Below are 14,831 nucleotides of genomic sequence, written 5' to 3' on the forward strand. Positions count from 1 at the left end.
TGGTGTCATTGCAACTCGTAAGGAAATTTTTCTCTCATTTCACTGTCCTTCTCATATCATTGTCTCTGATTTTCATTCTTTGTGCTTTCAATGGTGCGTTGTAGGTTTTCAAAGTGGCGATGGTGGTAGAAGTTGAGTCGAGAGCACTGTTTCTATTTTCGCGGTGAGTGAAAGGTTATTTAATTGTGATTTAGGTTTATGTTTATTGTTGTGGTTTTGGTTTTGGTTCGCTCTAATTTTGAGCTACTTCAATTGTTTTTACTGTGGTTTGTTTTTGTTCAATGATGTTCAAGCAAAATGGAATTATTATAATAAATGGATTCAACATTCAACATTGCTCTCATATCTTATTCTTAATTATTTGCGAAGATTTTAAGTCTTGCTGATGATATTTTAAAGAAAAATTAAGTTATCTTAAAGATTGAAAGTTGGTTGGGAAAGGACTAGATGATCCCTGTAGATGATATCGTTAAACGATCTTCCTAAAACTTTTACTGAGTGCACCATTCTTAAGAGGAAAGATGTTGGTTCGATGATTTCTTTTTAAATTCTAAAGAAGCAAGTTCCAAATCCAATCACATTTTCTGCAAATATATTCTCTCAATTTTCTGCATATATAATCCTCTGCAAAACACATTAGAAACAGAACAAAATCTCTTTCAAATATACCACAATATCTCTCGCAACAAATTCATTAGGATTGAGCCTAATTGAATAAAAATTCATATGAGTATCTGGAACAAAATTCAAAATAAAATATCTAGAAGACAAGTGAGAACGAAAATTTGCAATAGATCTGGAAAGAAGATATCTAATTTGTGATAGAGTGAAACAATTGATAACTACCAAAATGATATTTGAGACAAAAATTTGTATTTGAATTCCATGAAGAAAATAATATTATAAATAGAGACTTCGGAAGATAGAATAGGACATTGTCTAATAGCACACTCCAAACCTAGTTTTCTTTCTTTTTTTATAATTCTTTTGTTTTCTTTTTCCGCATGAAAGGCTAACATTTTCAATGATTCTCTTGCAATTTCCCATTGAATTATGTGGTTTCTTAAAATAAAGTTTTTTTCTTCAATTTTTTGTTGCAGATTATGTTTTACTTTTGCTCTTTTTAAATATGATTTGTCATTAGAAAATATTTTTAAATGCTTGTTGATAATTCGGTTATTTTATTTAATTAGAGTTATTGATTAGTTCGCTTCAATATTATAGACGAGACTTTTATGATAGTTATATAGGAATTTTTATGTCGGTTCTACAAACGATATAAATACAAACAATATTTACATTTTCTATGTCAGTTAAAAAATCGTCATAATAAGTCAAACTTATTATGTTGGTTGTTTAAAAACTGTCATAGAGTATGCAAAATCAATGTAAAATTTGATAATTGTAGAACACATTTTATGATGGTTATGATGAAAATGTCATAGAAAGTCAAATTTACTATAATAGTTTCGATAATAACTCTCATAGTATCTTCAACGCATGTTCACACGTCACTTTCTATAACAAGTATTTCTAGAATCGACATAGAAAATGTGACTTATTATGACAGTTAACATCACAACTGTCATAGTAAGTCACTTTCTATAACAAGTATTTCTAGAATTAACATACAAAATGAGTTACTGTGACAATTAATACCACAACCATCATAGTAAATCTCTTTCTATGACAATTTTAAAACCCACATAGAAGTATGACTTACTATGATCGATAGTGCCACAACCGAATAGTAAGTTAGACTTTTTGTTAGTTTTTGCAATAATCATCATAGTAAGTTAGTATTTTAAATCAATGTTTACTAGGTTTTCTCCTTTCATTAATATTATTATCCACATGCGTATAACAATCTACAATTTTCAGATAAACCAATTCATTGGTAATTAAATGACATTATCCAATAAATATTGTACAAAAATGATAAAATATAGCATTTAGTTGTATATTTAAATAAAATCATCAAGTGTTTAAATAAAAGGTTATCCAAGATTTCTAAAGAAAGCTCCAAAAACTAAGTTTCCAAACTCTGAATTATAAAGCTCAAAAAAAAAATTCTTTCTCTCCTAATGTGTTACAAAAATTGTGTTCTTCTTATAAAATGTTTTCGAAGAGCTACATAGAAGTATCTATCAAATTTAACAGATTAAATTTCAAAATGATTTATTAATTTCACTTATTAGTGAAATACACCTATTGAATCAAAATTTCAGCCTATTAAAACAAACGGATAAAGTCTTGTGAGAAAATAAGTGATTTCAACATGTTGAAAAAATAATTAAACAACTAGAAAGCACTTACACTGTACTTACAATAGGTTCCAAGTAATTTTAACATATTAACTCGAAAATTCAATTGGTTAAAGTACTTATTGCAGTTCAAAAGAACTTTAGCCTAAAACACTTTAAAAGATTTAAATATCATTTTAAAGAATTAAAATAATATTTTTACTAAGTTTAGTTCAAACACTTCCTTCAGTAATATGCGAAGATCACTTTAATTATCAAGAAGAAATAATACAAATAATTGACACACACGCAACAGAAACATATGGTCTTCATTCCTTCATGAGGGTTGATTCATCAAATATAATTTGATACGAGTTTTAGCTCCAACATTAAAGAATACTCAAATTAGTCAGGAGTGACTACAGTTCAAAGAATAATCATTTTAGTCTGGAGTGGTCGCATTACAAACAATCTCAAAGGGTTACTCGGGAGTAGCTACAAGCCCAAACAATACTCAATGGGTTAGCTACGAGTGGCTACGAGCCCAAAGAATACTCATTAGTCTACCTAGTGGAACTCAATTGGTGTAGTCTACTTTGTCAAATGAACAAGTATAAAATATCATGTTTATTTATCTTCTTTTACTTTGCATGTCAATATCGTTTGTACTAATCTAAGAGGGATATTCACTATAAAAACTAAGTTTGAGAAATTCTCTTTAAACAAGTAACTCTGTTAAACAAAAAGCTTCATTTAACATATCCCATCAGACATAATTGTTATTAAGAAAACGATTAAAAGATTGTCTACCCAGTAAAACTAACAACTGAGTTATCATCATTAGACGATATTTACAAAAATCTATAAAAAAATTTAGCAATATTTTAACATAGTGTAACATCTGGTCTCTTAATCTTCTTCTTGAAGAAGGGGTTTATATAGGCTCTAGAGGAAGATAGTCGTTGAGAAATCGCTTCTATTTATTAAGTAGTTTCAAATTTTCTAATTTCCTTTGAGTCTAATGAGATTGAATATGGTCATTACATTATATGCGCTCCTTCTGCATTATCCTTGATCACTGATAATGCTCATCTTCTTAGGTAGCATAACCTTTTGGACTATCTCATGGTAAAAGGGCACACCGTATAGGATAGATAGCTGGGCTAGGATTGAAAAGCTTTTGGTGTTAGAAAGTTGTTGAAGGAAGCAACTTTAATTCATACTCCAAGAGATTTTGATGTTGACTTGTACTTCAGCTTTGGTCAGAAGGAAGCAATGGACATCTCCTGGAACATAAATAAGCACATATATGTGTGCGTATTTTACTAGTACGATGTTAGCTTAGTTTATGCGTGTATCATCTTGTACATTTTTTTTATCTAATTATATAAGCACTTTATCATACGTAAAAGAAAGATTGCACTGTTGTTGTATTGTTTGACAAATGAAACACTTGTGTCTTTACATGATCTCTTATTTGAAATCATTTGTCTTACAAACAATGTATGATCATGTTTTATGATTTTTAACACTTAATTAAACTCATAAAGTGTTGAATTTTTTCTTAACTAGTATGCCTAGTAAAACACAATCTTTGATTGAGAACTTGACTTAGTTTATTGATACAGACAAACCAGTATAAAATATATTGTGTGTTTTTATTATCTCCACTAATCTAAGAAGGAGAGTCATTAAAATCAATTTAAAAAATAACTTAAATAAAGTGTGTTTGTCACGATACATCAAACACAAAATATATATATATATATATATATATATATATATATATATATATATTAACTAATTAACTAGTAAATTACAAATTATTTATCATACAAAACTGTTGTCTGAAGAATTATTAACGTGAGATGATATTTATGATTTCTTTTAGGATCTTTAAAACACAATCTACCCCTGTTGTATTTTTCTTGGTTTCACAACATATTCAACTTAAAAACAAGGTGGATATTGTGAATGATCTCATAACTACACTACCTTCTTTATGCAGGAAAAAGGTATAGATTTGTAAAGGGGTGAATGAGGAAGTTAAAAATTATACTCCTAAGTATTCTTGTTTGTATATATTGTGTAGATGGGTTGAAGCATCTAAAATGCTCTGTTTATTTTTTATTTAATTATATATATATATAATATTTTTTTACCAATAAAAAATGTTATTTTGGATAAGTTTTGTTTGGAGTAATATCATATATTGATGTTTAAAAAATTTAACATATAAATTAACAGGAAATTATATATAGACAAGAAGGAAATTACTATAAAAGAAGTATCAATTTCTTTCCTCAAACACTTATACAAATATGTATATTGACAAAAATTCACCCCAAAAAAATACTCATATATCTTACAGTTTTACCTAAATGTGAAAAAGGTACTTTGGACCTAATGACACCATAGAAACCATGAACTTCAACGTTGCTGTGTGGCAATACTGTTCGGTGTGGTACAAAGCATGTGTGTATATGCACGCATACGTGTGTGAGTAGAGACTTGTGTTTCCTTCAAATTTAAAACAGTGTAAATATTAATTATGTTTGGACAAATTTTTCTATTAAATAAAAAAATAAATCAACTTTTTAAATATTAAAATATTTATGTAGAAACTAATTTGAAATTTTTTATTATATAACTTTTATACCTTATTGTTTTTAACTTAATTATGTTTGAGGTAATCTTAATTTATTAGAAAAAATATTTTATTTTTCTCCTAAAAATAATTATGAAAAAAATGTGTCCAATTAGATTCATAATACATTATTATATATGCTGTTTGAACAAGATGAGTTGATACTGTTAAGCATAAACATTAAAACACGCGTGCTATAACCTCAAACTTTCAAACACGAGATATCTACGATACATGTGTGTGTTTTTGTCTGTATGGGCATATGTAAGCGTATATGATTAGAATTAGACAAGGTGATGCTAGAGAACGTACGTGTCAATGTACGTGTATGACTATAAATGTATGCATGTACGTGTGAATTCTTATAAAGTACATTTCCATAATACATATTACATATTTCGTTAAAAATTGGATGCAAGGTATAAACTTAAGAGTACAGGATAAAAGCATGTGAAATGGAAAAATATAATAATTAGAAGGTTTTTTTTATTATTCATGTATAATTTTTTGGTGTAAATTTTGAGAATTTCAACAATTTTATTGTAATTTTTTTTCTTGCTTCATACATCCTCCAACATGTAATTAGACTAGAGATTAATCTTTTATACCAATATAAATATAGTGCTGGTTCAAAAAGACTTCACCCACAACATTAAACATGAAATTTTCTGCTAAAACATTCTCCTATTTGTAGCTTATTTTTTCTTATAATATCACCATATTCTTCACATAATAATTAAGGCCATACCAAATCTGTCGTTAAAGAAATATATTAATAGATAAAGACATAGTTAGTGTGTCAAATTCATAAAGCAAAAGTATAATTCATATGATTAATAACTATCTAAAAGTATCACATAAATATCGAAAAGTAATTACCAAGCATTTTAATTGAGAAGCGAAGAGACGTGCAGCAGATGATTTTACCACGTTATAATAGTACAACTAAAATGTAGGTTCTGATGAGAAAAAACAAACCCGAAAGTCAATAAAAAAGTATAGATTCTCAAAATAAAAAAACCAAAGTATTCATTGTATTAAAATGTAAAAAATTTGATAGACAAAATATAAATTATATTACGTCATTTATCATATAATTTTAATTCCGATGAATCTGAATACATGTGAAACATTAAGTGCATGAAGGACAAATTCACTTTGAAAAAGAGACCGAAAAGTCTCAGACCTATCACCAATGGAGGTTGATATAAAAAAAAAATATTTAAAAAACGCACAAGAATTAATTGTAAGGACAGCAGGCCCTCTGCTGGTGGAATAAATTTGAATTAATTTTATTTTCATTTGATAAGTAAGCAAAAACTAAATTTCTTCTGGGTACAACTCTTAATAACAATTCTTCAGTCTACATATAAAAGTTAATTTAAATTTCTCTCTTTTATATATTTTTTTAACATAACATATATGTTTTTGTGTAATTTGGATGGAATAAAAGTTAAAAAGGAATTGCAATGAGATGTTGCGTAACCCGTGCTAAAAGTAAAAAAAGAAAAAACGCATGTATATATTGAAGTGGTTATTATTATTGTAGATAAAATAAGATAGCTAATGATCATAGTTATAGATGTACTTGTAATGTACACTTTTGTTTGTATTGTGGAGTTACCTTCCTACTGGGGGACCTAAAAAAGTAGTTTCATTTGCAAGAAAAGTCTAATTCACACACACTCACATGCATTCTCTTTCTTTCTTTTCAAGACCCCTTTTGTTCTTGATTTGGTTACATCGATCTAGGACTAGAACAACCCATCTGTACTTTCCCCTAGTGACATGTTCATGAGATCTTCGTTGCACTGAGGTGCAGCATCATCGAAAAGCCAATTCTCCAGTAACATTAGAGGCACTTGCGTCTCTAGATTCGGCTTGCTCTCGACCAAGTTGGTATTTTCTTCAGGTGAACGTTCAGACTTGAAGCTCCACAAGGAGTCAAGGTGGTCCTGTGTGCATGTGACGGTGCTTTGTGTTCCCTCACTGGAACTAGACCCTGTGGTTACCATGTTGCTGATGGAGTAGTTTGTTTCGGTTTTTTTTGGGGATTTCTTCATCCAATTGTCCAGCAACCTGGCTATGTTTTCTGTGCTTGAGGCGTACAAGGATGTTTGGTTTGGTGATGTGGGGTGGTGGTGATCATGGAAACATTTAGAAGAAGTGGAGGGTAATTTGGTCTCAGGGAAAATTTGGGTTGGTTTGTCAAGGGACAAAGCTTCACATAAGGCTTGTTTGGCCGTGTGGATATCTGTTTGAAGTCTTCTCTCCCACTGACCCTTTAGCTGCGAACAAGAGTTCCCCTTCTCATAATTGTTACCTTCATCATCACCCTCAGTTTGCATCTTCTTCAGCTTCTTCTTCAAATGGGTATTCCAATAGTTCTTGATGTCATTGTCTGTCCTCTGTGGAAGATAGGAGGCTATTGCAGCCCATCTGCACCCATCACACACACCTCACGTCATCATAAATTCAACTTTATCAAAATCCCATTAATTATTATCAAACTAAAACAAACAGATCCCAAAGCTTTCTTCCACTTCTACAAAATTCCCAACCTTGTGGTTAAAACTCTAAACCCAAAACTCAAGTCAAGCTTTTTACATTATTATGAGAGAAAAATCCAAACTTTAAACTATTTAGCCTGTAAAATAACAAGTTAAATATATTGGTGATACCTGTTACCCAAAAGGGCTTGGAGGTGGATTATCATTTTCTCTTCATGATCGGTGAAATTGCCTCGTTTGATTCCTGGTCGGAGATAGTTGGTCCATCTGAGTCTGCAGCTTTTGCTGCATCTCATCAACCCTGAAAGAAAAGCAAAATTAATGGCATCATATACATGCATATACCCTCACCGATTTCATTTAATAAACAAAAAAGGGCCTAGTTGCCAGAAAATGAAAAAGGCAAAAGAATTGTTATTGAAGAAGATATTAAAAGCATATGTTGAATTTTGCTTACCTGTATTAGAGGGAACCAGTCTCCAGTTCCCGGGTCCATGCTCTTGAATGTAAGAGACCAAGATGATGTCTTCCTCAGGAGTCCATGGCCCTTTCTTAATCCCAATTTTGTCACAGCAAGGTGGTCTTCCCATTTTGTATGAAGGAAAAGAATGGTATATAGTTTTTTCTCTTCCTTCTTTTGTTCTTCTGATTCAGTACGATCCCTTGTGGATTCTTATAAAAGGGAGTCTTTGAAACGCAAAGACAAGGTTCTGCAACTGGGGCTGGGTTGTCTATTTTCCTTGAGTGATATATATAGGGAAGAGAAGAAGTAGTTGGGTTAAGGGCTGACTAGAGAAAAAATGAGGTGGTAAAATTAGGAAAAAGAGTCAAAAAGGAGCATTCACTCAAACATTGCAAAAGTCAGCTATGCGTCCACCCTTCACTCTCTTTCTATATTAACATTTCACACACATCAGTCGGCATTCATTATTATGGGAACAGTAGAAACACCCAGAACTAAATCCCTCCCTCTCCCAAAAAAATATTTATTTACAATTTTTAATTAAAAGTATAAATAAATGTAGGAGTAAATTTTAAGTTTAATTTATTTTTATAATATAAATTTTTTTAATCTCAATTTTCTCTTATACCAAGAAATTAACTCGTACAAAGATTATATATTTATGAATTTTCTTACTTCATATTTACATTTTAAAATTAACTCAATTTTATAAAATAATTTATAAAGTGAAATTTATATCTATTATAAAATATTTTAATTTCTGTAGTAGAATTTTATTTTATTATTTTTAATTATTTATTACTATTTTAATAAAAAAAATCTATTATTAATTTAAATTATCTATAAGAAATTATGGATACTCCATAATAAATTATGTGTATAAAAGATACTTCAAAAATATTTATTATTCTAATAATATAATTAATTACGTTTGAACCTTAAAAAACTTTCACCACAATAACGTTCTAACGAACTACATAATTCGTGTTAATTTTTTTACTGCTACCTCTTTCTCGTATTTTAGATGTTTAAGATTTAAAACTAATGTACATAATTAAGAATATTTATTAACAATAAAATATTGGTATATTAGGTTAACTATTTTTACTTAATGTATTTACAATTACTGATGAATATTAAATAATAACAATAATAATAATACATTGGAAATTTGAAATTCTAAAATTAGCTTCTAGATGAAAAGTAAAATGTTGAAAAAATGTAAAAAGAAGGTAATATAAAAATAATGGCACTTTTTTAATTGATTCTCCTGTTTTTTCTTTGTATTTATCTCCTACTTTCGTTTCTTTGTATTTATTTGTATGACATTAAATGCATTTAGCTTTTAGCAGTGAATACTATAATAATATATTAAAAACTTAAAAATTATAAAATTACTTTTTAGAAAAGAAAAAAAAAAAAGAGTATCTAAAGATATGAAATAAGAACACTCTTTTATTAATTCTATTACTTTCTTTTCTTTCTATTTATTTTTGTGACATAAATGCATTTAACTTTTATTAAATGCTTTTATACCATTAGCGAAAAATTGTGAGAGAGTATGACATTTTTTTTCTTAAAATAAAGTGTCAGTTATTAAAAAATAATAATAGTAATAACAATTATAATAATACTACAGTTTTTAATTTACTAACAGGTAAAAATAACGGGTATTTTTATACAAGAGGCAAAAATTATTTTAAGAATCGATAACTTGAAAATAGTATATATAAATAATTTACTATATATTATAATTTTATAAAATGTTTTAATTGTCGATTAATAGCCTTAAAATTTGAAACAGTAATTAATTACCATTTATGCTTTTTTTAATGTTTCAGAGTTTGGGTACATAGTGTGAAAGAGGGTACATAAAATTTTAATTTTTCTCCACTGAATAGTGTATGGGGTTTTGGATATAACAAGTGGTTTTTATCTTGTGATGTGTGCTTCATGATGTGTGGCTCACAGGTTCTTCAAGAAGACAACCTTTTCAACCTCACCATACTATCACCGGTCGGCACAATGGAGAAAGAAGAATGTTACTAGTATTGTTTATTAATGTAATTTGTATTTTTTCAAAACTTTCTTTAGTATTTATGCTTTTCATTTTTTAATTTGAACTTGTCTTTTATTAATAAATAGTATACTTAATATTGGAAAAATATGCTAAAGACATGTGGCCCTCTTCAAACTAGAAATACGACTTTCCGGTATCTTGTCGGTTATTAATTTAAGAGATGGACTTCATTTAAAAAATAAAAAGTATAAAAATAGTGATTTTCTTCATATTTATCTTCTTATATACTCACGTGTCCTTCTATCAAAATTGATGATATTAATGTGATAAAACTCAAATCTGTTTGCATAACAACATTAATACTGTAAGTTTTGTCCTCTTTAAAGTTATATTTAAATCAAGATTCCAAAATATTTAGACAATATTATATTAACTGTGTATCAATAATATTCTTTTATATATAATTAAAAATAAATCAAAGAAATTAAAATGTATTTATAATATAATTTTGAAATAAAAGTATAATTATAAATATAATATCATATTATTTAAACTCGTCAACATCAAATCAAACAAAGAACTATGGACAAAATTATTATTTTATAGTTTGATATCATAGTTGAAAATAGTTGATATTATTTATTTAGATAGTAATAAAAATCTTTTTATTAAATTTTACTATTTTTTATAAAAATTTTAATGTATGTACGCATCTTTTGGTCTTTTGCTCTTTTCTTTATTTCACTCTAACAAATCTGTTAGACCTATGGGTGTCATGCTCGTGTATATATATATATATGTTGTTTGTGTATGTAAAAATATAGATGAGATAAAAATTAATTCTTTTCCAAAGTTTCTCTTCACGAGTGTTCTCTCCTTTCATCCCTTTTAACATAGTCATCATGCAAAAATTTGATATGGTATCAGACTCGCTCTGCTCCGCTGCCATAATCGCTGACCTCTCTTCCTCTTGCCATCATTGACGGTCATTTTTCTCCCTTTTCCTCCCTTTCTTTCTTGCGTCTTTCTGGTTTCCTTTTCTCATGGCTATCGCATGCAAGACTCTAAAGAAGAAATCAAGAATGATCAACTAAATCCAGCAAGTATCTATTACCTACACCCATGCGAGAACCAAACCATGGTCTTTGTCACACCGCATCTTGATAGGTCAAATTATCACTCTTGGAGTAGAGCGATAAAGCACGCGTTGGTCTCATAAAACAAGTTTAAATTCGTTACGGGAGAGATACCATAGCCTTTGAGAAATGAAAGTCATTATGAAGCATGGGAAAGGTGCAACATAATGGTGATTTCATGGATCACACGTAGTCTCGCAACATAAAGAGCACACAATACAGTGTATATTGATAATGTTAAGGATCTTTGGGAAGATCTTGAGGAGAGATTTGCTAAAAGCAATAATTTTCATGTCTCAGATCTTTTACAAGAAATCAATTCCATTAAACAAAGTGAAAGAAGTGTTATAGATTACTACACTAACTCCAAGATCTTGTGGGAAGAGCTTGATTCTTTACGACATTTGCATGTTTGTGTTTATAAAGCAAAGTGTAGTTGTGGCCTAATGACGATCATGGGAAACTACAGAGAATCTGAGTGTATCATGTGTTTCTTAAAGGATCTTGGAGAAACGTATAACACTGTTAAGACACAAATTTTGTTGATTGAGTTGTTTGCCAAGCGTCAATTGCGTCTTCTCTTTAGTTCTCCAACAAGAAAGACACCTCATTGAGAATACTGGAGTAGACGCAAAGGTTCTTATCAACAATGTGAACAAACAAAAGGTTAGAAATAAACCCAGTGGTATCAACTATGGATGGCGAAATCCTGAAAGAGGGTGAAGTAAAAGTTTTGGAAAACAATGTTCTTACTACAACAAGATGAATCATACTACTAATGAATGTTACTCAAAACATGGTTTTCCACCATGGATGAAACAAAAAAGGGACTATACTGCAAACGCTTTTGAGAAAGAAGAGGAAAACGAAACCGACAAGAACAAAGTTATGCATGATGAGACTTTGAGTGAGCAAATTATTAGAACCTTTGGATCAGATCAACTACAACAGTTTATAGATATAATGCAAGTCTCCAAGAACAAAGAAAAAATTATCAACAATGCTATGACAAATGGCTCAAGAACGAGTAGAAATGTAGGTAAAGAAGGTAATGGGCACTGGATTCTTGATATGGGTGTCATTGATGATGTAACTTGCTATGTTTCATCTTTTATAAACTACTATCAAATAAATCTTGTGAAAGTTAAACTTCCAAACAATTGCATTGTCATCGCCTCCTATGCTGGAACCGTAACTCTATCCAAAAATATAACTCTACATAATGTTTTGCTTATACTAGAGTTTACTTTGAACATCAAATATGTACAATGACTAACTGAATTCTTGAAGTGTCAACTTGTTTTCACTCATAATATTTGCCATATACAGGAAAAACATTCCTTGAAGACGATTGGTCAAGCTAGACTCCATTGTGGTCTATATCATCTATGCACAGAAAAAGAAGATAAAAGGGTTTGCTCTCATATGACAATGTTATTTTTAAACATGTGGAGAATCTTGATATTTGGCACTGCAAAATGTTCAAACAAAGTTTTAGGAAACTTGAACAAGAAATATTTCAATTTACATTTTGATAGTATGAATGTTTGTGCTCCTTGTCATTTAGCTAAACAATGTAAGCTTCCTTTTCCACTTAACAAGTCTAGCAGTGAACATGCTTTTGATCTAATACATGTAGATATTTTGGGTCCTTTTAATATCACTTTTTTACATGGGCACAAGTATTTTTTGACCGTGGTTGATGATTATAGTAGATACATTTAATGAAAAATAAGAGTGATGCTAGAGATTTTCTACATAATTTTTTCATTCTTGTTAAGAACCAATTCAACAAATTCATAAAAGTAATTAGAACTGACAATGAAAAATAATTTTGTTGGCAAGAATTTTATGATTCACATGGTATAATATTGCATCAAACATCTTGCAATGAGACTCCTAAAAAAACTCCACGGTTGAACGTAAACACCAACACATCCTTAACGTTGCTCACTGTCTTATTTTTCAAGTTAATATTCCCAAAACTTTTTGGCCTTATGCTATCATGCATTTTGTACATTTGATTAACCGTTTTCCTTCTCCAGTCATCCAAAATAACTCTCCATATGAACTTTTGCATAATTGCATACCTGATATTTCTGATATGAAAGTTTTCGGATGCCTTTGCTTTGCTTCCACTCTTTAACAAAACATACGCAAGCTTGATCCAAGAGCTCGAAAATGTATTTTTCTGGGCTATAAATTGGGAACAAAAAAAAGGCTATGTGTGGTCATGGATATTCGTACTAGGGAGATTTTTGTATCCAAAAATGTAATGTTTTATGAAACGTTCTTATGCAATTTGGAGGAGAAAGATGATCAGACAACCACACAAGAAGATAATGAATGCATGGATCTTTTTGAGGATATCCCAATACAAGAAAAGATTGAGGAACATGCTGAAACAAAAGAGTATGTTGAAACAGAGGAACCAAGACGATCCACCAGATTCAAAAGAACACCAACCTTTTTGCAAGATTACCGCCATCAAATCATGGTAACTCCAACTGATGGAAGTTCTAGAGAAAATAAAGAGGTACGATATCCCCTTAACTCAGGTCTTATCTTACAAAGGTCTACTGAAATACACCTTGTCTATTTCTTCACAAAATAAGCCAAAATATTATGAAGAAGAAAAGTTATTTCCTGAGTGTTTGAAGGATATTAAGGAAGAAATAAAAGCTCTTTAGACCAATCAAACATAGGAAGTCAGGAATCTACCTCCAAACAAAACTGCTATCAGCTGCAAGTGGGTGTACAAAATTAAACGAAGGGCAGATGGAGAGATCGAGATATACAAAGTGAGGCTTGTGGCGAAGGGGTATACACAACGTGAAGGAATAGATTACATGGAGACGTATTCACCCGTGGCAAGGCTCACTACTGTTAGAGTCATCCTTGTTGTTGTTGTTGTTTTTTATTGACACCTTGAACAACTCAATGTAAACAATGCATTCCTGCATGGAGATTTACAAGAAGAAGTGTACATGGAATCCTCATATACATTAAAGAATCCTCATGTACATGGAGGCACCTACAAAATTGCATCATCAGGCAGTCCAAAGAATCCTCATATACATTTAAAGGTCACTCGCACAAGGTATGTTCTATTCCAGAAATAATGATATTCAAATCAAAGTCTTTTTTTACTCAGACTAGGCTTCATGTGTTTCAACATGCCGCTCAACCACTGGGTACTGCATCTTCCTTGGAGACTCACTAATTTCATGGAAAACAAAGAAGCAAAATAATGTGTCAAGATCTTTGTATGAAGCAAAGTATAGAGTGCTCGCGACTACATGTTGTGAAGTTCAATGACTCACATACTTTCTTGAAGATTTTGATATATCCATCAGCAGGACCGCAAGTCTCTTCTGTGATAGTCAATCAGCACGCCATATCGCTCAAAACCATAGCTTCAACGAGAGAACTAAACATCTTTATATTGACTGACAAGTAGTAAGAGAGAAGATCCAAGAGGGCCTTTTCCACTTACTTCCTATCAGCACAGAGGATCAACCAGATGATCTCCTCACAAAGGCTCTTGACAAATAAAAATTTCATGGTTTTATCTCCAAGCTTAGTGTTCTGTGAATCCATCCACCAGCTTGAGAGGGGGGTTAATGTTCTCACCCTTTTGGGTTTTTGCTCTTTCCTTTATTTCACTCAAATCCGTTAGGCCCATGGGTGTCTTGTTCGTGTATATATATGTATTGTTTGTGTATGTAAAAATATAGTGAGACAATAATAAACTCTTTTCTAAAGTTTCTTTCCATGTGTGTTCTCTCCTTTCATTTCTTTTAGCATAGTCA

At 30.4% G+C, this 14,831-nt stretch overlaps 1 protein-coding gene across 1 annotated transcript; it reads right to left on the reverse strand.

The window, feature by feature from the left end:
* Positions 1 to 6,413: 6,413 nt before the first annotated feature.
* Positions 6,414 to 8,263, reverse strand: LOC137821922 (myb-related protein 306). The gene is made up of 3 exons (XM_068626726.1): positions 7,858 to 8,263; positions 7,572 to 7,701; positions 6,414 to 7,329 (listed from the first exon to the last, which is right to left on the reverse strand). Exons 1-3 carry the CDS (start codon positions 7,988 to 7,990, stop codon positions 6,645 to 6,647), a joined length of 948 nt encoding a protein of 315 aa, XP_068482827.1. The 5' UTR covers positions 7,991 to 8,263; the 3' UTR covers positions 6,414 to 6,644.
* Positions 8,264 to 14,831: the final 6,568 nt, after the last annotated feature.

This window comes from Phaseolus vulgaris, chromosome 9, assembly GCF_051622355.1.
Source record: "Phaseolus vulgaris cultivar YP4 chromosome 9, ASM5162235v1, whole genome shotgun sequence".
NCBI classification, from domain to species: domain Eukaryota; kingdom Viridiplantae; phylum Streptophyta; class Magnoliopsida; order Fabales; family Fabaceae; genus Phaseolus; species Phaseolus vulgaris.

Bases quoted from the DNA above. Each gene is read 5' to 3' on its own strand.
- LOC137821922 (XM_068626726.1), bottom strand. From the start codon at position 7,990: ATGGGAAGACCACCTTGCTGTGACAAAATTGGGATTAAGAAAGGGCCA. The intron at 7,702-7,857 runs GTAAGCAAAATT...CTTTTCTTTCAG, and splicing joins ACTGGTTCCCTCTAATACAG to GGTTGATGAGATGCAGCAAA. The intron at 7,330-7,571 runs GTATCACCAATA...TGATGGGTGCAG, and splicing joins CAAGCCCTTTTGGGTAACAG to ATGGGCTGCAATAGCCTCCT.